This window comes from Camelus ferus, chromosome 7 (genome assembly GCF_009834535.1).
Source record: "Camelus ferus isolate YT-003-E chromosome 7, BCGSAC_Cfer_1.0, whole genome shotgun sequence".
Lineage (NCBI taxonomy): Eukaryota > Metazoa > Chordata > Mammalia > Artiodactyla > Camelidae > Camelus > Camelus ferus.
The window spans coordinates 40623819-40651465 of NC_045702.1; the positions used below are offsets into that span (position 1 = coordinate 40623819).

The 27647-nt window shown below is 44.2% G+C and overlaps 1 protein-coding gene across 4 annotated transcripts in view; it reads right to left on the minus strand.

Moving 5' to 3' along the window:
• MINDY4 (MINDY lysine 48 deubiquitinase 4) overlaps window positions 1-22521 on the minus strand; it is a 98462-nt gene extending 75941 nt beyond the window's left edge. For 2 of the 4 annotated variants that reach the window (XM_006187733.3, XM_032483766.1), the window contains exons 1-5: window positions 22368-22521; window positions 16221-16340; window positions 13072-13307; window positions 11421-11667; window positions 7388-7815 (exon numbers count right to left, since the gene is read on the minus strand). In XM_006187733.3, the coding sequence (XP_006187795.2) occupies window positions 7388-7815; window positions 11421-11667; window positions 13072-13307; window positions 16221-16340; window positions 22368-22430 (1094 nt within the window). In that variant the 5' untranslated portion in view covers window positions 22431-22521. The remainder of the gene's footprint in view (window positions 1-7387; window positions 7816-11420; window positions 11668-13071; window positions 13308-16220; window positions 16341-22367) is intronic. The other 2 variants (XM_032483768.1, XM_032483767.1) reach the window with 2 other exon arrangements.
• Window positions 22522-27647: the final 5126 nt, after the last annotated feature.

Below are 27647 nucleotides of genomic sequence, written 5' to 3' on the forward strand. Positions count from 1 at the left end.
CCCTTCTTCCACATCCCTAGTGCCGGATCTCGGCGCCAAGAAAGCTCAAGACACACTTCCTGTCTGATTGAGACAGCAGGGCATCACCCAACCGTGAAGCCAGTAACGGGGTAACACGGTACTCTTGCAAGGAGGGCTGCGGGTGTCTTGACGGGAGGGGCTGTCTGTGGGTCTGTATCAGGCTTCTTTCTAGTCTCCCACTCTGGGGTCCATCTCCTCACCTGTAAATGATCCCTGCTTGGCCTGCCTCACCAGGGCATCCTATGCACCAGAGGTGATGGCCACAAGCAGGCTTCAAGCTTGTCTATTTTTGCTACACCACTGGGAGCTGGGTGAATGTAGAAGAAACCGTGAGAACTGACATGGAAGATGCAGATGTCCCCCCTAGATGCCCTTGACGGGGCACACCCGTCCCAGCTGCTGACTGTGGTGGCTGCTAAAAGCTCGCAGCTGCACCCTTCTTCAGAGAATCACCCTTCACCAAACTCACCAAGGAGGTGGCACACTGCCCACCCCACCCCAGGATGGGCAACCCATGGCCAGTGACTGACACAGCTTAAAAAAAAAAAAAAAAAGCCTACTCCTGGATTAAAAGTGGGATCAGCTCTGGGTCAACTCACTCTCAGCTCCCTATGGGAGCAGCCTAAGACCCAACATCCTTGCTGAGACCTTCCGCTGCCCTGTCCTGCTTCCCTCACTGTCTTCCTCCTGAGAGCACACCCCCAACAGATTGCATGCCCCTGACCCTCCATCTCAGGCTTAGCTTCCAGGACACTGGTTCCCAAAACTTGGCCTGCAGCCCATCACCTGGAGGGCTTATTAACACACTGTTGTGCTTTGCCCCCAGAGTTCCAATTTAGCAGGTCAGACAAGCTGTGTTTCTGACAAGTTCCCAAGGGATACAGATGCTGCTGGTCCAGGGGTCACAGTTTGAGAATAGCTGTTCTTGGGACCCTGACCTCAGACAGAAATCATTCAGCAAGTAATAGATAAAGGGGTTAGAGATGGCAGGACTTAACCATGCAGCGGTCAGCCCGCCTCCCAGCTCCGAAACCTGCAGCCGGAACAGGAGATCATGACCCAGCAACAGAGCCTCGTGCTCAGGGCTGGGGGTGACTCCAGGCTGCCAAGCCCTAGAACATTTTACTATAGGAGCTCAGAGGAGCCCACATTCCGGGAGGGACTCCAAAGGAAAAGGCCCCCGGTTTACAGGCTCAGTCTTTACCCAGGATGGACCTCAGAGGTCAACCGAACAGACTGTGAGTCTTAGTTCACAGAGAAGGCGGAAGTTTGGTCTAAGCACACCCAAGGCCATATGTACAAGGTAGGATGGGGGAGGAGCGGTGTCAGAGATGAAGGAGCCACTAAAGAGCAGTCCATCCAACCCCTCCCCTTACAGACAGGAACACAAAGCCCCAGAGAGGGCTGGAGATCTGACCAAGGTAGAAATTCAACCTGCAACACAGGAAAAATAGGTGTTCGATTTAAAGGCAAGACAATGATTTTTCACTGTCCTCAGAGAATATCCGTGAACAATCCTATTACATGGGCTCTAGCAATAGTCCTGGTGTGGGAGACAATCTCTTTACCACTTCAATGAGGCCCCGAGGCCAGAATAAAATTGTCCTGTCACCACAGCATCGACAGGGTCTGAAATGAGAACCACAGGACAACTGACTGCTCACATTTGTGGATTCCAGAAACGTGGTCTCAGACTCACAGGCCACAAGGAGACCAGTTAGTAAAGAAACACCACTGGTCTGATAGAAAGCATCACAGTGGCCAGGGCTGTGGACCATGGCCCAGTGCCCGTGACCTAAACCTGCTTCTCCCCATGTCGTCTTCGTCTCAGGGAATGGCCGCCCCATCTGGTGGTTGTTCAGCCAGATACTTGGGAGTCACCCTTGCCTCTTCTCTTTCTCTAATATGGCGCATCAAACCCATGGGCAAATCCTGCTGACTCGACCACATACAAGTTTCCCCTACGACCTGGAAGTAGACCGTTCCTACGAAACCTTTCCTAAGCCAAAATGGTATAAAGCAAAGAAGCAATTACCTTAGGACACATCTTGCTAAAAGAGGCACAAGATAAATCGAGATTAAGCACAGAGGCTTGCAGACATGGTTCCGAGCTATGGCAGCCCAATACGGAGTGTGACTCCGGGGCAGGAGCTCGGCCATGCCGCTCTCACTGCTGTTCAGGGTGCGAGCTGCCTTCGGAAGAACTCATTACAAAACACTGATCACTATTTTCCCTTTTGGCCTTTTTCCTTCCAAGCAAAAATCCTGTTAGGATTTCTTTTGGTTAGCTAACACAGGTCTTTTATAAAAGCAAAGTTGCATAAAGCTAACTTAAAAAGCAGAGGATCCATGTGTGTCTGTGTGTCTGTGTTAGAGTCCAGCCCACGTCTCACCACCTTCACTGCCACTGCCCGACTCAGGCCACCCTCAGCTCTCCTCCAGACAACTGCATTCTCCCCTGCCTGTCTCCCTGCTTCCAACCTTGCCCCCGTGAGTCCGTTCTCAACCGCAGCCTACGAGCACCTAAGCTGAAGGCAGTTACCATCTTAAGGCTGTGGAAGAGACTTCTATTCGGGGAGAGAGGTGACACCACTCATTCATGTATTCACTAGACTCCAGAGCTAGCTGCCTGGGTTCAAATCCCTGCTCTGCCTCTTCCTAGGTGTGGAAACTGGGGCAAATAAAGCAACTTCTCTGCATGACTTCCTTTATCTGCAAAACAGCAATTATAATAGTATTTCCCTCAGAAACCCTTTATGAGAGTTTAAAAAGTAAATTTACTTAAAACAGAACCATGTTTTGCACAAAATAGGCCAATATCAAAAGTTTATTGATCTCGTTATTTTTGTTGGTAGTAGTGGCAGTACTAATAGTACTAAACAAATATTCATTGAGTGCCTTTTGTGTACCAGCTACTATTCCAGGTGCAAAGGTCTCTGCTCTCATGAAACTTATATTCTATTGTGAAGAAGACAAATAATGGATAAGCAAATAAGTAAAATAATTTCAGGTAATGATAGGTGCTGTGATGACAATAAAACTGGCTGGAGGCGAGGGACCAGAGGTGAAGGTAGCCAAAGAAAACCACTGTGAGTATAGAACATCTGATTGACTAGAAAGAGACAGTCATAGGATGACATGGGAGCAGGGCCTTTATAGCTAGGGGACACGCTAGTTCTCTCTCATGTAGAAATAAGCTAAACATGTTAGGTGAACAGGAAAAAAAGCCTGTAGGAAAAAAAAAGGATCTGTATATAGCTATGTCATTCCTAAAAGAAAGGAGAAGTAGGGAACTGACCCTACCAAGATACTAAGTTATGACTACAAAGCCATGTAATAAAAGCTATGTTCACGTGGTTTTAGTTTTTAAAAAAAGACAGAACACCAGTCAAACACAACAGAGAGTTCAAAGACAGACTCATGTCTATATGGGAACTTAGAAGAGAATCAAGGCAGCTCCATAAGTCAATGGGGTAAAGAACAGAGCGTAGAGTAGACACTGGGATAACTGTCTCACTATATGGAGGAAAATAAACAAGAGTCTTTCATCCTAATAAATATAAAAGATTAAATACCTGAACATGAAAGCTAAAATTACATAGTTAATAGAAAAAATATGAGGGGATATCACTGAAACCTAAAGGAAAAAAAAAACTTAGCAAAGATTTTTAAAAATTCAAAAATGCATATCATATGCCAAAAAGAGACTGATTAATTATATCAAATTAAGAACTTCTGTTCAACAGAGGAGATAATGGACAAAATCATGGGGCAAATAACAGAAATACAGAAGATATTTTACAAAGTCTAAAACTAACAAGAGATTAATATCTAACAAAAGGAAATTAAATCCTCCTTGGAGGAAGGTAACTTTAACCAGGGCCTATACAATTATTCATATACAATGTCTGGAATTCAATCAAAATTATCAAAAATGCAAAGAAATTGGGCAAAATGATTAAAACCCCAGAGAAAAATAGACAATAGTAACAGACCTACAGGTGATCCAGATATGGAAGTTATCAGACAGGGACTTTAAAGTAACTATGAATAATATGCTCAAGAAAATAAAAGATGGAGAAACTCATAAAAGACTGATATCTACTTTTTTAAAAGAAATAGATATTATAAAACTGAAAAATAATTGAAATTAAGAATTCATTATACATATTTAATAGTATACCAGAAGAGAAGAAACACAAACTAGAAGATCGATTAAGAGAAAATATCTAGATTAAAGTACAGATAGAGAAAAAAGATGGGAAATATAGGGAAGAATTTTTTTTTTAACCCTGTAGAACACAATGAGAATATCTAGTACACGTGTAACTGGAGTGCTAGGAGAGAAAAGAGCGGATGAGACAAAAGCAATATTTGAAAAGATAATAGACAGTAATTTTCAAAACTGATGAAAAGTATCAACCCCAAACTGCAGGAAACTCTACTTATCCCAAGCAGATTCATCAAAGAAAAATATGTCTGTGTATGTCATAGTAACACTGCTGAAAAACAGAGAAAGAGAAAATCTCAAAAGAAGCCAAAAAAAAAAAAAAAATCAGCCAGAGGTTAAAAAAAGTCATTATTACCTTCCAAATTATTCTTCCACACAGTAATAATAAAAATGCCACCTTGTTTATCAACAGAGATAATGAAATACTAAGATAAGACAATGAAATGAAATACTTAAAGTGCTGAAAAAAAATAAAACACCAATCTAGAATTCTATACCCATTGAAAACATCCTTTAAAAATAAGGCAAAATAAAGACATTACCAAGCAAAAACTGAAAAAAAAGTTATTGTAACGTACCTGCTAAAGAAATACTAAAGAAAACATAAATGCAATAATTATTCGGACTAAAACAAAAAATTATCAGGCTGGATTTTAAAAATCCAAATATATGCTGCTTCTAAGAGATAAGCTCTAAATATACACGAGTCCATAAAGAAATCTCAACAAATACCAAAAGATTGAAATCATACACATTATATCATGACCAAAGTAGAAATAAGCTAGAAAGCAAAAACAAAAAGATAACCAGAAAAACAGCCCAAATACTTTGAATTAGTCAACATATGTCTAAACAACCCATGTGCCAAAAGAATAACAATAATAGTTAGAAAATATTTAAACTAAATTATATGATTATATAATATATTAATTTGTGGGTTACAGACAAATAATTACCTAGAAAGAAATTTGTAGCCTTAAAAGATATTATAAAAGAAGAAGATTGAGGTGAGTAGAAGGTGGGAGAAAGGGGTGAATGTTTTTCTTTTGCTTTGTTTTAGTTTAGTATCAATAAATTATAACAATTATTTTTAAAAAGGGGGGAAGGATCCTGGCAAACCCCACAGGCTTTTGGTTGGCACCCTTAAATATATGGCTACTGAATGGATGAACATGAAAATATGGAAAAAAATATATCATGAAAACACTAAAAGAAAGTAGTAGTCGCTATCCCTAAATAGACATTAGGGCAATAAGCATTACTAGAGACAAAGAGAGAGTTCATAATGATAGAAAAGTCTAACCAACAGGAAACTATAAGAATTATTTATTTATTTATTTATTTATTTATTTATTTATTTATTCTCTCTCTATATATATATCAAATAACATAGCTACAAAATGTATAAGCAAAGTAGGCCCAGTTTACCTATGGTCACAAAGGGAGTTCATGGACTGTATCTGTTTAGCTTGCCTTGTACTATCAGTGCCTAAGTGCATGGCACGTATTAGGTGCACAGCAAATAACTAAAAAAGCCAGTATTACAAATCAGGATGCCTAATATTTCTTTTACCCACCCCTACAGAAATCCTAACAAGCATATTACTAGTGCTTAAAACATACACAACACACACACACACATACACCAAAAAACCCACAATAACCTACCTGGGATAGGATGGTGCTTACAGGCACGATGGGCTATGGATTCAGAAAGGCCTGGGCTCGTATCCCAGCTCCTTCACTTATTGGCTATGTAACCTTGGATAACCTCTATAAGTCTGTCATTCCTCATCTGTAAATTGAGGAATAATAATACCTCCTTGCAGGTTTTTTTCACGTATGAAATGGAAAAATATATGAAAAGTGCCTAATATAGTATCAAGCACTAAGTAAACACTCAATTAATGGTAGCAATTAATAATTACATGTATGAAATATTGAAAATAATCCTGGAATAGCAGAAACCACCTAAAAATTAGAATCAGAAATGCCAAAAGAAGAAGAAGAAAAGGAAGAAGAGGAAGAGGAAGGAGAACAAGAACAAGAAGGAGGAAGAGAAGAAGGCAGCTGAGAATCAATTAAGATACACATCAATAAAGTAGAAAATAATAGCAAATTAACCTTAAAAAAAGCAGAATGAAAGAAAGAATAAGAGTGGGAATCAATGAGTTAGAAAACAAACCTACAAAGCCAAAAGTTAGCTCTTTGAAAATAGTGTATAATTCATAACCCCCTAGAGAAACTAGTTAAGACACAGAACACAAATTACCGGTATTGGGAACGGAAACATACATCCCTATAGATCTTACAGACTTTAGAATGGCAATAAGAGAATATTATAATTACACAACTTTATACTAGAAAAGTTGAAATATAGATTAAATGGTTAAATTCTTTGTAAAAATAGAACCTGCCAAAATTGACACAAAAAGAAATACAAAATTTGAATTACAAAAACTTTCAAATCCATAATTTAAAACCTTTTAACTCAATGTTCAGAAGGCTTCTCCAGTAAATTCTCTCAAATATTTAAGGAAGAAATAACACCAATCTTACACTAACTCTTCAAGACAATTTAAAAAAAAAAAAAAAGAGGGATCACTTCTAGCACATCCTAGATACCAACATCTGACAAGGCTGTTGTTGCAAGAAAGGAAATTTGCCATCCTCCCTCATGAATTTATACACAAAACCCATGCAAAATATTAATAAATCAAATCAAACCATAGACAAAAAGATAATCTATCATAGCCAAGTGTAATATATTCCAGGAATGGAAGGTTGGTTTAATATTCAAAAATCAATCAGTGTAGGAATCATCAAGGTCTATTGTGAAAGAATAAAAGCGAAGTTAGAATAGGGTTAAAAACAATTTCCAAAGGAGGCTTGTGGGAGCTGACTCACCACCATACATCCAGCCTCCATACACTTCTTGTACCACATCAGCCTGACCACCGAGAAACAAGGAAGGTCAAAGAAACCTCCCCAAGGCTTCTGGGTGTGTGGGCTCTGGGTGACCTACAGTGACCACCATCACCACCTTCCCTAATTCACAGTCTTGCTCTGAGAGCCCAAGGAGCCACTCAGGACTGGACAGTTGGAAAAACCATCACCTGGGCACAGCACACTCACCTGAGGGCGGGGGGCTGGCTCCCCTGCCGTTTGAACGCTCTTTCCGGGCTCTCCTGGCTCGTTCGGGCACTCCCACCAAAGAAGGAGAACTTCAAGGCGGTCCTGTCTGCTTCTGGGCCGCAGTCCACGGCTGGGCTGTCCTCTAAAAGATCTCGCCACCTGCCACGCCCCCTCTGGGGCAGCCCTTTGCCTGGCAGGTGAGGTGGGCTGCTGGGCGAGGTTCTCCGCTTTTCCGAGGTCAGCTGACTGAGCGGGTCCAGGGGGCTCCTGGGGGTGGATCCGGTGCCTGCAGCCCGGCCCTCCTGCGGGGCGGGACAGGGTGGGGTGTGAGCTGAGAGCTCGGGCACTGGTGGGCTCCCTTCCTCCTGCGCCTGGGCCCGGCTGCTAAAGGCCGGGGACCGCTTCATGGAGCGTTTGTGGAGGGAATCCTGAAAGGCGCAAGGACAAAGCAGTGAGGCTCCCCCGGCAGGAGGTGGGAAAAGACCCCATTTCAAGCGCTTACCCATGATGCTCCCTCCGCCAGGAATGTCCTTCCCCATCCCCAATTCCTTCTCGTAAAATCCTACCTACCCTTTGAGGAGAGCCTCAAGGGCTACCACTTCTGTAATGCTTCCAGGGCACCCCAACGGCATGAACCCCAACAGTCCGCCTCGGCCCTCCGCGCACACCACTTACAGAGAGCAGGTTCCAGCTGTAGGTAAGGCCACAGCTCCGGGGGTCAGACCTGTGTTCTAATTCCTGCATCACATCCCCTGTGGTAAAATCACTGACCTTTGTCCCTCACTTCCCCCACCAGTAATATAACCTGTTCACAATCCACTATGTGTAATTTCTAACTCCCAAAATCTCTAAAAGTGAACGTTTCTCTCGGAATCCTGTGGAAAATTCTTTTTCAATTGTTATGAGGTTGCTTACAGTCCTTTTTTTTAAGACTCTGAATATTCATATATTTTGCTGCAGAAATGTTTTGCCTATAGGGTGCAACTCCAGACCCTCCTGCAGGCGTTCAGTGGTCTGTGCTTTATGTACCATATTTCTTTCTGCAAATTTTTTTTTTAAATCTAAATTCCAAAACACATTTGGCCTAAAGATTTTGGATGAGGGATTGGGGACCTGCAGTGTCTATCTTCTGCAAGACCATGGTGAGGACTAAAGAAGAGACCCATGTAAGGCACTAACACAGAGCCAGACCCGTCACAGCAGCCAACAAATATTAGCTACTGCTATGTATCTTTGCCCCTGCTCCCACTTACGTATGGCCTTAAACCCCTCCTGCCAGGTAGACCAGATGGTGGAGGCTATTCTTCATTCTCTGGTGTCCACAGAGCTCCCAGTTCAGTGACCTATACCTAGTAAGCACTCAAGATTTCCTTACTTTTTGAAATGAAGGAATTCCAGGGGAGTCAACTGAAATAACCTCTCTCACTATCCATCATTAACCGATGAAATGGGAACTCAACGTTGTTACCAATCTGAAGTGGAGGAGTAGAGGGAGGGGACAAAATACACCTGCTGGGCTTTTCCTGGGTTTAAAATTCTGGACCTCTCCGCATTTCCAGAAATAATCCTGAGCCAAATGGTAAAGCCTGTGCCGGAAAAAGAACAGCTAATTCTGTCATGTTCCCACCTAGTGGAAATTACTAGGCACTCTAAACCTCCTCCAAAAGCCACCCAGGGCATCCCTTGCCCCAGAGTGAGGGAAACATTAGTCACCATTCCCAAGGGGACCCAAACTTCCGGCCAAGGGCAGGGCACTCAGGCTCTTACTCATCCTTCAAAAGTGCAGAGCTGGTCTGGCAGTGAAAAATGATGCAATATCCAGAAAACCTTGCTCTTTCTTCTTGAGCAAACGGTAAGCATGGCCAACGTAATCAAAGGCCCGCAGAACACCAGAAAACTTCTACTTCAATGTTCCTCAGGGGATTACGATACCCCAGGAGAAAAGAACCCCTCCGAGAACAATCATTTCCCCTGTTGGGAGAAGTCTGCGGCAATCTCTTGGCAGTGAGGCAGGTCCAAGTCATCTCCCTCACACCCCAGTTAGGAAGGGGTCTGAACGGCATGGACCTGATGATCAGAAAGTCATGGCAGGACAGGACCCTCGCATTCATCTGGTCCACCAGTTTCCAAAGTGTGACCCACAGACCTTAGGGGTCTGTCCCCAAACCCTTTCAGGGAGATCGAAACTATTTTCATAGTAATAATACAACATGATTTGCTTTTTTTCACTGGGTCAGCATTTGCAGTGATGGTATAAAAGCATTGGTGGGAAAACCTGCTGGCCCTTGGCAGGAATCAAGGCAGCAGCACCAAAATTTACTAGTACTTAAGGTATTCAGCACAACTTGCAATAAAAATAAATAAGTAAAATGTTAATTTCACTTAAGAATGTCCTTGGTGGAACATAAAAAATATTAAATATATTCAATCTTGACCCTATGTTATACATCTCTTTAATAGTCTGTGTGACAAAATGGGAGGTAGATATGAACGTTCTGTGGGATGCAGAGGATGACTGTTGTCTCCAGGAAAAGCACTTATGCAACCAACCATCTGAGTTGTGAGCTGAACTCGATATTTTTTTCATGGAACAACTGATAGACGAACTATGGTTATTCAGACTTGAGTCTCTGGCAGACATTGTCTTGAAAATAAATTGAACCTGTCATGTCAAGGGAAACAATTGATCTACTGTTGTCAGTGATCAAATACATGTTGTCAGGTAAAAAGTAGAATTTGGGGAAACTTGTCTTTGCCACTGTGAACTTGAGAGCTTCCAATACTTAAAAACTTTCTGATGAGTAACATCAAGAAATGTGTTTTCTTTAGGGGTTTTGGGGTTTTGTTTTGTTTTGTTTTGTTTTTGTATAATGAAATGTGTCAACATTCGGAAGATCTACATAACCTAGTAAACCAATAATTTCCAAATGACCAGTGCATTATGTTACAAAATCATGCAGTGGTAAAAGATTCATCCAAAGTGCAAGACAAATCAATAGAAACTGATAAAGTACAAAAAGTTCATTGGCATGGTGTCAGATTCCACTTTACGAAACTACAACTTGTCTAGCTTTGGTGCAGTATTTAAAGAATACTCCTAGTTTTCTGAAAAGACGATTAAAATACTTTTCCAAATGCATGACCAGCTCCAAGCCATGAAATTCCAGATCTCGAAGGGACCTTAGGATACCTAACCTAACAAACAACACCACGGCCAAGAGAAATAAAGACCTTGTCCAAAAATCTCACCAGATATAGGCAGAGGCAGGGAGAGGGTCCACTGCTTGCCAAAACTCCAAATGAATTGGGAGAACAGTGCTGGCCTCAACAGTCACACCCACATCTAAACATGTAGCACGTAAGAGTGGGGGTGACCAGTCCTGGACCCAGATGAACTATTTTTGGCTTGTTTAGGCTCCCATTTTTGGTTTGCTTAGGCTGCCTGATTTGACTGCTACTACAGAGTTGAAGTTTGGTGTTTGATTTTCCTTTGTTTTTCGGTTTCTCTTTTATTTTACAAACCCCTTTTACGTTCACTCTCTCATCTGGTTTAGTCTCCCTGCCACAGCCCCTCCTTAAGGGAGACTATAAAACATCAGTGTTAAATTTTTAGAATTTTTTAAAAGCAAAACAAAAGTGTAAGGATTGGGATTCCTCTTTCCCTTTTGACTATCATGTTTTTAAAAATAAAAAAAGATGTTCTCTAGATGTGGATGGGTCCCCCATTCCTGTACTGCAAACATAAAGCTGGGTAGATGTGTTCTCACTTGGCAAAGGAATATAAAACCATGGCAACCACCTGGTTGACAAGATGGGTTAAGGTGAGCGCAGGGGAGGTGATGAGGCTGCCCATGGTCCCGCGGGGAGTTGACAGTAGAGCCAGGAAGGAATAAAAAAGGCGGGTGTTCTTCCCATCCCACCACACAGATCCTCCCGTCTTGTGGGGTACCCCAAATAAACCCAGACAGCCCCTTAAGCCTTGTCCGGTTCTCGCTTTCCATGGTCATGATAACAGTAAGAGCACCAACCCCACCTGTGAGGAGCTGGCGATGGGACCGGCCATCATGCCTCGGACAATCAGGCCAGACTTTGGCCTGATCTTCTCTCCCATCCTTTTTGTGTCCAAGGAAGGCTCTGACAGCTGCAGCTTGTCCATCTTCTCCCAAGCAGGAGCCACAGGGGGGCTTTCAGCTGGGACAGTCTGCACGGGCTTACTTCTGTGTGAGGGCCTTTTGGACGATGCAAAATTACCAAGTACATCCCCATGAAGATTGTCCTGTCTGCAAAAGAGGGCAGGACATGAAAACAGACTCTTCAAAAGGAATCATTAGCAATGATAATAAAATCCACATTCAACAGGCATTCACAAATCTGTGGTGATGTCTAACCAGTCAGTGCTTTATCATTAAAGGTAAAGAATATAAAAATACCTTTGTATTAGGGCAAGTCTGGCCTATAAAATGAGACCAGGAAACAAGACACAAAATCAGTGTTTCATGGCCTTTTAGAGTTCTATTTTTTTTAAGAAAATGCAAACAAAGCAAGCCCCTGAACCTTATAAATCATGGACTTTAAATTAAACATTTTGAAATCATTAAGTATCCTCTGTCACAAAGCGGTCCATTCCCCTGACCTCTAGAGAAAAATAACGTGCTCCATCATGACAGGGATTCTTAAAGTGCAGAGTGTGGGAGGCTGAGTAATGGCTTCCCAAACATGCCCACGTCCTAATCCCTGGAACCTGTGAATATGTTACCTTACATGGCAAGAGGGACTTTGCAGACATGATTAAGTTAAGAATCTTGCGATGGGCAGGTTACCCAAGATTGACTGGGTGGGCCCAGTGCAATCACAAGGGTCCAGATTAGAGGGAGATAGGAGGATAAGAGTCAGTAGTAGATGTGACAACAGAAGCAGAGGTTGTAGTCATATGCTTTGAAGATGGAGGAAGCGGGCACAAGCCAAAGAATGTAGGCAGTCTCTAGAACCTGAAAAAAGGAAATAGATTCTCCCCTCAAAGGCTCTAGAAAGAACCAGCTCTCCTGACACCTTGCCACTAGCCCAGTGAGACCAATTTTGGACTTCTGACCTCTAGGACTGTAAGACAGTAAATTGGTGTTGCTTTAAGACATCATGATGGTTAAATTTTATATGTCAACTTGGCTAGGCTATGGTGCCTGATTGTTTGGTCAAACGCTAGTCTAGATGTTGCCATGAAGATATTTTTAAGATGTGATTAATATCTACAATCAGTTGACTTCAAGTAAAGGAGATTACCCTAGATAAAGTGGGTGGGTCTCGTTCAATCAGTTGAAGCCCTTGGGAGCAAAAACAAAGGTTTCCCAAGAAGTAATTCTGCCTCAAGACTGTAACACAGAAATCCCACCTGAATTTCCAGCATCCCAGTCAGCTCTACAGATTTCAGACTTGCCAGCCCCTACAATCATGTGAACCAATTTCTTAAAATAAATCTCTTTATTTATACATACAATATTTACATACACATATATACTTACACACATATATATAAAAACATATATATATATACACATATACATATATCCTATTGGTTCCTGTTGGTTTTGTTTTTCTGGAGAACCCTGACTATTAGAACCATTGAGTTTATAGTAATTTGTTTCAGCAGCAATAAGAAACTAATCTACAGTAAAAATGAGAAGAGTTACCTGGCTTTGCTTGTTTCTGACAGTGATGTTCTCCAGCTTGTATCTTCATCTGCAAGGTCATATATATTTACCAGCGTGGTCTCTGAGCATCTCAATGGTAATTTGTTATTTTTCTTTGGAAGTGAGAGTGCAGGGATTAGAGTTTCTTGAGTGAAATTGTTAGCAGTATTTCCAAACTGATCCAGAAAATATCTGGTAATGAGTTCAAGGTTTGTTTTTAGAGGATTTTCCTTTGCCTATTATTTGGAAGAATGAAAAATCATTAATTTTATGTATTGCTTCAGGGGAAGGGTTGAAAAGACAGCTATTCTAATTGTTTGACATAAGTTTATCACCTTCTCACTCATTCATAGATTCTTTCAGCAAATGTTCACTGACCACCTTTTACATGTTGGGTACTGTGTTAGGTAGCAACACAGAGATGAAAATAAAAATCTGTACCCTAAATGAACTAGCATCCAGTGCATGAGTCAAGTGATTCATAATCACTTGATAAATAAAATGTAATAAAATGTGATATGAACAGAGGAATACCCAAGCAAATTTCTTCTTGGTTTTTATTCCTGGGAACAACTTTATAATACATATATATATAATATATTATAAATATTATAAAGGATATATATATATATCCTTTCATTAAAAAAATTAAGTCTTTAGGTTTGATAACTCTACACGTTTGTAAATATTTGGGACTTGAATGATTTCTTAGTTTGTGTATTCTACATTTAACGCTGGACACAAGGGATTACAGAGACGATGCAGCAGAGTGTTACTACAAAGAACACAGAGAGGCAGGCAGGCAAGACTGACTTCGTTTATATCCCAATCCTTAAAAAAGATAAAAAGAAACTCTTCAAAGATAGATTTTAGGAACAAATGGTATCAGTATTTCCCAACCCTGATGGCACTAAGTACTACTTTTTGGAGTTTTTTTTTAAAAGACAGATTCTTAGGTCCTTCTGAGTCTTACTAAGCCAGAATTGCAAAGATTAGAGCGCTGATTTCTTTTAGAAATTCTCCTAGGTCATTTGGGTAGACACAGTTATCCAAGTAGCAATCCATAGGCTGGCCGCAAGGACTGGACCGCGTGTCAGTCCGCATCCCACCAGACTGGTACATACAGGCGCTTTGGGACTGTGGCCAGGCATGGGGCATGTGGTGAGTCCGCAGTCAGAGTGGTAAGGCACCTGACAAAGAGCCTGGCATGCAGGGGACCCTTGGGTAAAGCCATTCCTTCTCCCCTCTTCTCTGGGACCAAGACCCACAGCTCAGTGGGTTATAACCAAATTCAACAGATTTCTCGGGCAGTTAAAATCTGGGAACAGTTTATTTATTTATTTTTAGAATGGGACCTAAAAAGAACTATTTTGTCTAAGTTTAATGACATGTACAAGGAAGAGAGTTGGCAGGGGGACATTATATAATTTACTTCAATCTTGTTTTTTCTTCCAATATGAGAGATTTAGGGCCCTAGATACCTGACCTATACTTTGTGGCTTTTCATATCACTTTGCTCATAATAGATACAGCCTTCATATGAATCTAGATATATTTTTCAAATATATTTAATTTTTCAAAACCTCAGTTTTACATAGGCATTTTTATCTATTGCACATTTAATAGGAAAAAAACAAGTTACTGGAATTAACACTAAATTGCAAGGCTTTCCCGGAATCATTCTAGCTTTGTGCTGAGTGAATGTCAAAATTATAATGCCATGGATAGATTAATGAGTATATTTTCCTATAAAATATAAGCTCTAATTCATTGTATAACAGCTAATAACTACTATATAAATCAAATAATCAGTGCACTTATCAAGATCTAATGAAAATATCTTAAGTATTAACAGTTGCTTTCGAAAGACTATATTATGATGGAGAAATAAAAATAACTTAAACGGCAAAGATACTTCTTGGAAATTAGGTAAAGGTACATTTACATAAAAATCCCACTGTACCTCAATGGTTATTTGAATTTTCTTGTTAACTGTTTCACTCTCTGTGGAAAAGCTTTCTAAAATGTACAGTCCATTCTCCAGCCTTAAAGACAGCAAATAGAGGATCACTGAGTGTCTGCTGCCTGGGGCAACAGTCTTCCTCCTAAAGAACTTCAGCCGAGTGCATACAGGACATGGAGGGGCCCAAGTGTCATCCCAGGACCCAGAGAACAAAGGTCTTTACTGAGCCAATGGTAGGACTTCACCCGGCTGCCATCTGACAAATGCTGAACTACATGATCATTAGGTTCTTTCCAGCTCTGACGAGGTATCCTCCCACAAGGCAACATCTGCTAGAGAGCTTATTTCTGAATTAAATTGTAAGATTCTCTCTACCTAACAGAAAGAACAATTAAGTCAAAATGGTAGCTTCGTTCACTCATTCATTCATTCATATATTCCACAAAAACATACTGGCTATTTACTATGTCATCAGGCAACATTTAAGTACGGGGTACGATAGTATCCCTGGCAGCGTCCAAGGTAGTGAGGGAGGCAGATCCTAATTAAAAAACCACACATTCTATTGTTAAGCCTAATAAGTACAGCAAATGAAAAGTACAGGGTACCCTGAAGGCTTTTAAGAGAAGATGGGAGATCAGATCGAGGCTAGGGGGTTGGGGGATCAGAGAAGTATCCACACCACCACCCAAGGAGGTGCCTGTTTCCATTTGCTATCTCAACTCCAATGCACCAGGGTTAACTGAACCCAAGCCCGCATCTGCCTGAATTAAACATCACAGTGGCCTTAAGAAAAAGGTATTACTCAGAACCGAAGAAGGAAAACCTTATGCAGGCAGAGAATGGAAAATTTTAGTACAAGTGAATGCTACATTTTTAAGTACGCTTTTACTAAAAATAGCCTCACGGGGGTGGACGGGGGCACCAGGAATAACTGTTACAGACTCGGGTTCAAAATGAGCTTCACAGCCGCGCAAGCTCACTATGCCAGTGGGGCAGGGCCGCCAGAGGCTGGAAACCCCACACACAGCTGGGATTTGTCCACCCTCAGCTGGGTCTGTTTCTCCTGGCCACGGTATGGGAAGCCTCCCGCGATGGGTCTCTGATGGTTTGGCAGGGCTCATGAGTGCTCTGACATTGTCAAACTCAGTTCCAGAACACCATATCACACCTTAAAGGCATGTACCTTGTTCTCCTTGTAGAGAAATTCAAGATGCAAAACCTTTCGGAGATCATTTCTGCTGTTTATGCTGAGGTTAGAGCGTGGGCGTTCCTGGTCCATGGTCATACACGTCTTCTTTAAGCCCTGTGGGAAGAACTCTGACTCATTATTTACCATTTTAAATCAAAACCTTCCGCTCTCTGACACAGAGTATAAACAAAATGTTGATGTTCATGACGATCATCTTACCCTGCCTTCTTCACAGGATATTGGGAAGACCAAAAACTGACTTGAGAATTTGTTTTTATATAACCTTTACATTTGACAACATCTTCACAATTATTATTCCGAATCTTACAATCCCCTGTGGGCTGAGCTCAGGCTGCAGCAGTCAGCGCGTTTCATAGATAAAGAAAGTAAAAACCCAGTAAAAGTCTTGCCCCAAGCTGGCTGGGGAGCCTTGGATTTGGCCTAGAGTTGGGGCCACAGAACATAAAGCTTTAAAAATAAACAAACGGAGAAACATAAGTGAAATGACAATGTTCATTCCCTTCTTTGCTCAGAGGGGATGCCAGGGTTGATTTGCCCAACATGAAACAGTGGACTCATACTGCAGGAGTTCTGACCATCCCAGGCTGCAAGGCGATGAGGCCAGGACTCAGACCCACATGAAGTACGTGGTAACATGTTGCTGTGCCCCAGCAGCCACTTTCCCTCACCTGGACCTGAACTCCCAGGAGGCCCAGCTGTGGGAAGTGCTGTTCCCCGAAGAGCCTGGGTTCTCCATTTGAAAACAACCACAGCAGCTGTGGCCTGCCCATCTTACCAGATCGCGGTGATCACTCAAGGGCGGAGGATGAGGGGATGCCTCACACACAGCTCAGCCTGGCACTAACGGAACTCCTGGCTCTTGATGGATCCAGACCCCAGTGCTAGCCAAGCCTCAAGGGCTCCCCTAGACTTTGTGTTCAGAATTTTACAGAAACTTGTCAGTGCTGGGAAAACAAGACAGAAGCTGCTGCCTGCCATGAATTGGGGTAAGAAGAATTTGCAAAACAAGATGTATGAACACAACCTTGAACCAAAGAGAATGAAAAGGAAGTCTTAGGGATGAGGGAACAGAAAGAAATGAGCGTACATGCTGGGGGAAAGGTAGGGACATGCCTGGGTGCATTAGGGAGAGTCAGCTGGAAGGAGGGGTGGGATTCAAGAGGCACCTGCATTTCATCTTAGCCATGGCTTTCCCACCAAAGTGATGTGGAAACCTCTATAACGAGGGTCCCTGTCTGCTCTTGATGTAACTCCAGATGTTTGTCAACAGTTCAGATCAGCAAGTCTTAGCACGCGTAACAAATTCTCCAGGACTGTGGTGCACACTGGACGAGGATGCCCTCAGGAATCAGCCAGTCCTCAGTTCCATCATTCACTCAAAAAACACCAGTCATGCACCTACTATGCACCAGGCTCTGTTCCAGATGCAGGAAATATAGAAGGAATAAGCCCAAGCCCTGCCCTCATGGAACTGACATTCTGTCAGGGACACAAACCATAAACAAAGGGGTAAATGTACAGTATGGAAGCTGCTAATATGCACTATTGTGGAGATGAAGAAAACAGGAAGGGAGGAGACAAAGAGAAAGGATGCTATTTGAGACAGTCAGCTATTTATTAAGCATCATCCATGTGCTCACTCCTGTCTTCTGGTTTCCCCATCCATGAAATGAAAGAACCACTAGTCCACTAGTTCATCTGCTAGAGGCAGAGGAGTGAACAGATCAAAGTGCTGGCCCTCATGGAGCTTACCTTCTATCAGGGAGAAGACAACAAGTAGAATATGCTATGGGAAAAAAAATACAGCAGAGTCAGGAGACAGAGAGGGTCAAGAGGGGGTGCAGGAAAGGGTTGCCACTTTATAAAAGGTGATCAGGAAAGGCTTCATGATTCAGTGACATTTGAGCGAAGACGTGAGGGAACTGAGAATGCAGACCATGCAGACACTTGTGGGTAGAGTGTTCTAGGAAAATGACAACAAGTGCAAAGGCCCTGTGGCAGGAAAAAGGAGGCCAGTACAGCTGGAGACAAGTAATCAGGGGAAAGTGGCAGGAAATGAGGTCAGAGAGGTTGCCCAGAGCCTGCTAAAGAAAGGACTTGTTGGCTTCGGTGAAATGGGGAGGCTACTGGAGGATTTGAAAAAAGAAGTATCCTAGACTAATTTATATTTGTAAAGGATCACTTGGCTACTAGGTTGAGAACAGACTGTAGGAGACAGGGGATTAAGCATTAAGATTAGGAGGCTACTGAACAATTCACATGAAAGATGGAGGTGGCTTGGACCAGGGTGGTTACAGCAGAAGTGGAAAGAAGCAGCTACATTCCCTATGTGCTGTGTGGTAAAGCCTGTAGGTTTACTGATGGACTGCATGTGGGGTGCACAAGAGGGAAAAAAAAGCCAGGAATGGTTCCAAAGGTTTTGGCCCAAGCAACCAGACAGTTAGCAACACTACTTATTAAAGCGGGAAAAATTGCAGAAGGTAGAAGGAATCAGGAATTGAGCTTTGAATGTGTTAAGTTGAGATGTTTATTGGATATCCAAGTGGAAATTTAAAACAAGCAGTTGGAAAGAATGTAAGAGTTCAAGGAGAAGTCTTGGCTAAGGATAGACATTTGGGTATTTTCAGCATATCGATGGTATTGGAACTGACAAAACAGGCAGATGTGTCGGGGAAGTGAGTGGAGAAGAGAAGAGGACCAGACACTAAGTCTTTAAGCCCATCAGAATGCACAGCTCAGGAAATGAGAGGGGACCTGCCAGGAACCTGACGATGAGGGACCAGATCGGTATAGAAGGAAAACGCAGAGGAGGTGGTCTCCAGAAGTCAAGCAGATGAGTTTCCAAGAAGGCTGTAGTCAACTGAGGCAAACAATTGTTAGATCAATAAGTGTAAGGACTGAAAATCAGAAGTCACTGATGAACTTGACAAGTTGTTTCCATGGATTGATGGGATCAAAAGCCTCATTAAAGTGGGTTTGAGAAAACAGGGAGAGAATTAAACTCAGAGCATACATAGCCCTTTCATGGGATTTGACTCTAAAAGGGAGAAGAAAAATAGACTAGAAGCTGGAGGGTTTTGGGGGTCAAGATGGAATTTGTAGGAACGTGTATATATGCTTTGATAGGACTAACCCAGTAGAGAAGGCAAAATGTATGATACAATAGAGAGAGATGATGTTAATTGCACCAGTGTCCTGAAGCATGCAAGAGGGGACAGGCACATCGGGAGGGGCTGGCCTCACCCAGGCCTATGGAGAATTCATTCCTAAGAACAGGAGGCAGGGTGGAGCAAATGGTTCAGGCCCAAAAGGGTTAGTAACTAGTGGTAGAGCCTTCTGGAGTTTTCTCAAGACTGCTTCTATTTTCTCAGTGAAATTAGAGGGGGATAGGGCTTTGGAGTGCGGGGAGAGAGATGTGAAGTGGTCACCCAAGATTTGAAAGAGTGAACAGGCATCCCCGAGGCATCCCACAAGATGCGTGGCCATGAATGTAAAGTGAAACCGTCAGCATGGTGATGAGTTTTCCCAGAGCCCCATTCAGCTCTGCAGTGCAGGCAGGGAAGAGGCCAAGCTGAATTTTTTAATCAGGGGAATATGATGGAAGGAGAGAAGGGCAAGGGAGTTGAGCATGGTACTGGGGGCGTGATTACAACGATGGGTGGATAAGCCTCGGGGCAGGTCACAGGAGGGCTGAGGGACTGTGAAAAGTTGGCAGGAACAATGGAATGGAGATGGGAGTGAGGCTGAAGAATAGTTTATATTGGCCTCTTAAATGGGGTGAGCTGGAAGTGAGGATGATGGGATGCTGGGAACTGAGATTATGAAAACAACAAGCCTAGGGCACGACCACTTGAAAGAGGTGGCAGAGTAGGATGGGACAGGACACTGCAGGGGAGGGAGACCTTGAAGGCTAGGGTGCCAGCAGAGCCACCTGGGGGACCCTAACATTGCCAGGAGACTGTCATGACTCTCCCTGAGCGGGGACCATGCTTGGAGGAGGCCAATGTAGCTGGTAGGGGCAGAGGGTACAGGAGGCAGTAGCGGAAGGTGAGCTCCGAGGGGTAGCCAGGAGCCGGGTCACAGAGAGCCTGGTAGGCCCTGGTGAGGCCTTCCCTTGGATTTTATTCTCACTATAATAGGAAGCTCGTGGAGGGTTTTGAGCATGTGACATGATCTGACCTGCTCACCCTAGGCAAGCTTCTTCACCTCCTCATCTCATGATAGTCTTACATGAAAGGGAATAATCATACTTGTCTTTCAGGCATGTTGTGAGGATTTGAGAAGACGAACAGGCACCTAGAAAGTACCTCACGCCACGACGGGAACTCTCTTGGTTATAACCGCTCAGTACCCACCTGTGCCAAGCCCTGAGGGTAGTCCATGGTCTCTGCCCAGGAGCAAAGCCTGGGCTGCAGTCCCAGCTCTCCATGACCATCTGAGTGACTATGGGCAACTCCTCTCTGCTTTCAGCATTTAGAAGTGTGCCCAGATAAAAAGTGGGCAGGAGAGGAGGCCAGGTGAACCAGACGAACTGCCAAGATCCCACCCAGTTCAGGCGTCAGCTCTGTGGGCCTGTCTAGTGGGTGAGACAGGCAGGCGTATAAGCTATAACACGAGCGCCAATGAGCAGACCACAGACCGGTGAGTCAGTTATTCCAACTGGAGCTACTGGAGACTTCTTGAAGGACATGGGACTTGGGAATGGGCCACTGTGGGAACAGGGGAAAGCATGTGAGAGAAACTGGAATTGAGACTGGGATGGTACGCTGGGGTCAAGCTACAGGGGAGCCTTGGATATCAGGTGAGGCCGTTGGATTTCATTTGTACTCAAGAAAGGAAAGGCATGAGGAAAGCTCTCGGAGGGTTCTGCTTGGTAGCCCAGGCTTAAAAGAAATGATGGCGGTGGTCAGCCTCACAGGTTGTGTCATTGCTATCCTGAGTGCAGCCAGGACTTGGTGAGTACAAGGTCAATTAGTCATGAAAACAGGGCAGATAAAGTAAGGCCACATTGCATTTTAAATAAAAACACATTTTTGAAAAGCAAAGAAAGACACTTTCAAAACAAATGTATTTCAGAGATGGGGGGAGGAGACAATGTTGAATGCCTACTAGGTGCCAGATACAATGGCTGGGACCTGCCCACACATTATTATTAATCCTCATTATAAATCTGACAAGGGTAGGTCTTATTCCTGTTTTCCTTATTATTTATAAGGAAATCCAGGCAGTGAGTTACATAACCAAACTTACCCTGCTAACTAGTAGCAGGTATTTGAACTGCTCCCTCTGATTCCAAAGCCCTTCCTTTTCCCCCCATTCAGAACATTGTTTTTCATTGGTGTGAGTCTTTTAATGCCAGACAAGTGCCCATCGCCCCCACCCAACATGACACGGCAAGGACACAAAACACACAGCACGTGGCCAGCCTCGTCAGGTGTGTAGGAGTAATTAATAGGTGCTCTCCCTACATCTGCACACACCATGATCCCAGACCGTGTCCCCACCTCCTCCTCATCTCCGCTGTAAGCGCAGATGAGAGCCAAGGCCCTCCCCAGCTTCTGAGTTCTCAGAAAACTCCCCTGAGACAAGGCAATAGGAGAACTTAAAAAAAAAAAAAAAAAAAAAAAAAACGACCCCAACGACTGAACTTCCCACTGACGAACATGACTTAAGAGTTCGACTGGCAAGAACTTTTTAGCCCTTGGGTTCCCTTCGGCGGAAGTTCTTTCCAAGTGGAACCTAAACCTTGGAACTGGTTATGGGGTCCGGCAGCCAGGCCATCTTAGTCGGGTCCCGGAGCTCCGAGACTTTCAGAAAAATGAGGGGCGGCCCAGCCCGTCGGGTTCGCGCGCCCCGGGAGGGGAGATGCCCAGGGAGGGCGGCCACAGTCCTGCCCGGCTTTGCGGGAAGTGCGCGGTGACAGAAATGGCTCCTGGGAAATGTAGTTCCCCAACACGGGAAAGTGGCGCTTCCATCGGGCATCTCGGGGGCAGGCAGAGGGCCTGGGAAGGGCTCCCTTCCCGAAGGTGCAAAGGTATCAGGGGAGCCCCCAGACTGCTTTCCCCCCACGTCCTCGCAATTCGAGCAACTTCCCAGAGTTGTGAGGGCGGGGCCTTGTACCTTTCTGCTGAGGAATTCCCTGACCAGGGAGGCCGCCACCTCCTCCACGAAGAGACTGTCCATGCTCTGGCTCTGCCCACGAGGCCGCCGCGCTGCAGCCCCAGGCTCCTGGGTCCGTTGGGGCCAGTATGGCCGCGTTGCCGTGGCAACAGTGTCATCAGAGCTGGAGAACTCCGCCCCTTCCCTGGGAACCCCTGGGCTGGAAAGGCGGGAGGGAAGGGGAGGAGCATCCTTCAAACTTGCTCTGAGAGCAAGCGGCAGCAGCCAGAAAGCGCAAGCCCTCTGCAGTCCAGAGCCAGGCTGTAGGCTCCTGGCTTTGGACCTGGCTCTGGCCCTGGCGCAGTCTGCCTGGGTGGCCTAGAACAAGTCACTGTTCCAGCTTGAGTCTTCATTTCCCAAGGTATGAATTGGGGAGAATATCTGCCTCCTGGTTCATGGCGTGAAGTGGCCCCTAGAGGTCCACCCCCAGCAACTCAGCTGGCTCCTGGGTTCACCTAGGCTGACTGACTTTTACTGGCCTAGGCTGCAAGAGTAAGGAGGCCCAGGACTTTCTGCTGACTTGGTACTGAAATTAAAGAATGTGTCCCGGGCCCCCTTGATGCCCGCTTTCCCTTAACAAGACTGCCAGTTATTGAGCACCAAGCATTTACACACATTATCACATCTTTAATCCTATAACCTCCAGGCAAAGTGGTTACTATTGGCCCATTCTTCAAAACAAGACATTGATATTCAGAGAGGTTAAGATTGTGCTAAAAGCCACACAGCTAGGAATTTCTCCATGCCACACATTGGCCTAAAACCAGCATTAGCCAACATAGTGTTGGCCTCACTAGTGATTGGCAGTCATTTCATTTGCCTGCTCACAAATTCAGTGGACTACTCATGGAGCTTAGCAATAGAATTCTGAGTGAAAAAAGTTAAACTGCAAAAGATTACATACAGCAGATCTTTGTGTAAGCTTAAACCAACTTAAACCAAAAAAAAAAAAATCATAATTTGGAGGGAAACAGAGCTTCAGAAGAGCTTTATATAAATAAAAAGCAAGGGAGTGAAGACTGCATGATTCAGGGTAACGATTGCCTTGGGAGAGGGAAGCAGGGGGATAGGGTAGGGGAGAACCCTGTGGGTAGATGTAAGTAATTGTCAGTGTTCTAAGTGTCACCAGGGCATTTGTTTCATAAGTGTTTGTTATAGTATTTCCTTGATTCATCAGTTAATAAAAGGTGGCCTTTCAGGGAACAATGATGTGAGGATGTCATGAATCAAAGTGTATTATTTATTAATTCTATGCCCCTGAGGTCCCGAAGGAAGGGAGAGAAGAAAGGGGAGTGGAAGGAAGTTCGAAGTCCCTCATTGGAGGGACGATTTAGAGGCCTTGCCAGCATGTGTGTATCCACACATACATGTGTATGTGTGCATGTACGGGTGGGTATAAATCATCTACATCACTATACAGCAGTGGCTCTAGGCATCTAAGAGTTTTTAAGCTCCTGCATTTGTGTGAGTCTAACCACAGGAGTTTATGGGATCCCTGATTCTGCCTGGTACCCTGTTGGGCTCTGGCAGTGGGGTGCAGCAGGGGTGGTAGGGGCCTTGAACAGGGAGGTGGGACTGCTGTGTTGTTTTGTGAGAGGTGAAGGTCATGTGATGCCTCCTCTAGGATGCTCCAGGGAGGGGACTGACTGAATGGATCCCCCACCAACCTAGGGCCCCTTGAGGGCAGGACAGGGCTGTGCATTCACTTGGGTCAGGAGGATCCAGAGAATGGAAGCACATACACTTGTCGCCATAACCATGACCTCCCTGGGGACCTGCTCTCCAGGCTGGGGAAAGTGGGAACATGGATCTGACCAGGTGCAACATGTCCGGATCAGCTGGGTTGGAAACACATAATAAAAGTACTTCTAATGCTGTGACACTCAATCTTTCCCAGCTGTTCTGGCCACCAATCCCAGATGTCAGGGCAAGGGGTTCAGCCCAGGCCAGTGTCCTTGGCAAAATGAAGGAACATTTCATCCACATGCTTTCCATATGGTCTTACCTCGTTGGCCACCTCCCAATCTCTACTTCACGTGTCTTCCAGTGTGAGACTGTTGATGAAGGAAACACCAATCCTCAGCCCGGCTCCAGCAGGATAAAGTGGTACAGCCACAACACTGGTGAGGCTCTCAGCCTTTCACTCAGTCCTTTCAGGAGTGATGGGGTCCAACAGGCGGTGCAACAGGGCCACCCAGACAGAGGATGAGGAAGAAGCAGAGGCATGCAATGAAATTTTGTAAATGTGTGCACTTTAACCAAGAAGTGTATCTAATGCTCTTCCACCACTGTGATGGTTGATTTCATGTGTCCACGTCCTAAGCCATGGTACCCAGATATTTGGTCAAACATCAGCCTAGATGTCACTGCAAAGGTATTGTTTACATGAGATTGCTATTTAAATCAGTTGACTCTGCGTAAAGCATATTACCCTCCATAATGGAGTCAGCATCCAATCCACTGAAGGCCTTAAAAGGAAAAGACGGAGGTCCCCCAAGGAAGATGACATCCTGTCTCCAGACTGCCTTTGGACCGAAGCTGCAACATCAACTCCTCCCTGGGTTGCCGGCCTGCCAGCCTGCCCTGCAGATTTCTCTCTCTCTCTCAAAGTAAGTAATGATACTATTGTGATTATAAGCCATTGAATAAATTAAGAATCCATGAGTCATTTTTATATAAAGAAGAAGAAAGAAAGCTTTGTATGTCAAGTAATAAATGTAGAAAAAAATGATAGAATTAACAAATCACCACTTGGCAACTAGCATAATAATAATTCATTTGGGCAAGAATTATCAACGGAGCTAAAACTCCTGGGTAAAAGTTTGATGAGGAACAGGATATTTACATAGTCTCAAAGTATCTCTCCATAGACATTTCTGTATTACAAAGGGGAAAATGGTCTCTTTACAGTAAAGAAAGTTGGCTGACACAACATTAACCAAGCAATCAGAGTTACCATCACCAGCGCTGGGACAAATCAACATCATGTACCCACTTAAACACTGACAAAGACACAACCCCACTTCCATAGTATTCCTGCCCAAACAATAACAAGAAGGTCAACAACATCAGGGCTTAAACAAGATGGAAGTCTTTTCTCTCATACAGAAGCCCAGGGCTCACTCGATGCCGCATGTTATTAGGTTTCCAGTTTCCTTCTATCATGTCTCTCCACCATGTGTGGCTTGGACCTCACAGCCCAAGGCAGCAGCATTCCACCACAAGCATTTCCAAAACCTACCCATGCCTCTCCAGATGAGTCCAGAGAGGAGTCTACTCAGATACACATACATTTGGGGAAAAGCTGGGACTGCTGTTACCGACCAAGTGTGTTCTAGGAGAGACCCAAGGTGAAGAGGGACTTCCATGCCCTCCCAAGCCTGTGAGGACACCTAATGGAGTGGAGGGTACACTGCCCCAGGTTCTTACTCCAACTCTGTCACCAGCTTGCTGTGTGTCTCTGGGCAAGTCACTTACCTTCTCAGGACCCTCTTTCTGGACTATAGAACAAAGAAATTGAACTACGTAATTTTGAAGAGCTATTCCAATTCTTATTTGGGGAAATAATGTCAACAGTCAATTTGTGAAAATTCTTTTACTTTTCAAAGCACTTTCACATCAATGAACTAGAACTTTCTTGTAGATTATTAGATTAGGTTCCATTTCCCCAACATCACAGAAAGGAATAACATGAGGCCTAAAGAAAGGAAAAGACTCACCCGAGGTCACTCAGCCAATTAATGGCAGAGCTGAGACCAGATCTAGGTCTTTTGACTCTTGTCAGGGCTGCTATATTCAGCTCTGCTAGGTTTACTCTGCACAAAGGTGCAGGTTGTAGGGCAGAGGAGGCTGTAAGGTGCTCAGGGATGGGATCAAGTCAGCCTTAAGGAAAGGGCACCTTTCTCTAACTGGTTTGCCCAGAGCGGCACCTTCTTCTCATAGTCCTTCCAGAGGGAGAGGGGACACCTTTTTCCCAATTCATCAGCCCAGAGGGCAGCTTTCTACAATTTGTCTGTCTGTTTGTCCATAGGGGCATCTTTTCCTAATCTGCACAAAAACACCTTATGTGCGAGCAGCAGCTCTATCTCCTAAGCTGCACCTCTTCCCACTTAGGGCTGGAGTAGGGTTGCCAGATGAAATATAGGACACCCAATTAAATTTGAATCTTAATAAATGATTAAGACTTTTTTGGAATAATCACGTCCTGTGCAATTTTGGAAATGCACTTATCCTAAAAAAATTTTATTTTGTGTATCTGTTTTTGTGTATTCTGTTAAAGGGGCATCCTGTATTTGTATCTGCTAAATCTGCCAGCCCTCGTCTGGAGGCAGTGGTTTGCTCAAGCTGACTTGTGTCAGCATGTGAGAGCCAACTGTTAACTGTTCAATTTTTAGCAATTTTGTGAGCCAGTTGTTAAATCACTGAGAGCTCAAAATAAACCGTGGCGTGAGTACACCATAGAAACATGATCGCCACAGATTGGTGCCTTTCTCTTTTTAGAGCTGGTTGTGAAATATTTACCAATGCTCCACTGTCCAGAGGCTTCCCATCTTTAACATACTGGGCAAAGACTCTGAAACCATGTCTCTGGGTGACTTACAGTCCTACGGGAGGCAGATAGCATCTGAGGGTAGCTGTCAGGATTAGTACATTAGAAAATGGAATATTTCACTCCAGGATCCTAAAACTAGGTATATTGGAAACAGAATTCTAAAGCAAAATGTTAAAATCTCCAAAGTTCAGAAACTGGAAAATTAGTGTTGAAAGCAGGGGCTGGGAGACACTCCCCATTCCTTACCCCTCTCTAGTATATAGCTGGCCAAGGCCAGCTCTGACCCTGGCCAGACCTCTGGCTGGCCCTGCTGGCTGAGGGCTCAGGCCTCTGGCGGACCACAGTGAAGCAGACCCCTGGGTTGGCAGCACTGGGGGCTGTGCAGCAGCTACTCAATGTCAAAGCCAGCGTCTAGGACGGCCTGCTCCACCTCTTCCTTCTGCAGGGCCAAGCAGGAGAACTCATGCTTCCCCACCATGTAGGACAGGACGCCAAGTATGACCATGATCATCCCATCACCAGGCTTGAGCAGCGAAGCAGGGTTGCACAGAGCGGCGCAGTAGGGGCCCAGGCTACAGCAGACACCCTGCAGCCAGCAGGGTGAGCAGAGAAGCCATCCTGGGGCAGGGCCTTTAGATTCAGGGCCGACTGGGACCCTCCCTGGATGTCCAGCCCTGCCTGGACGGCTT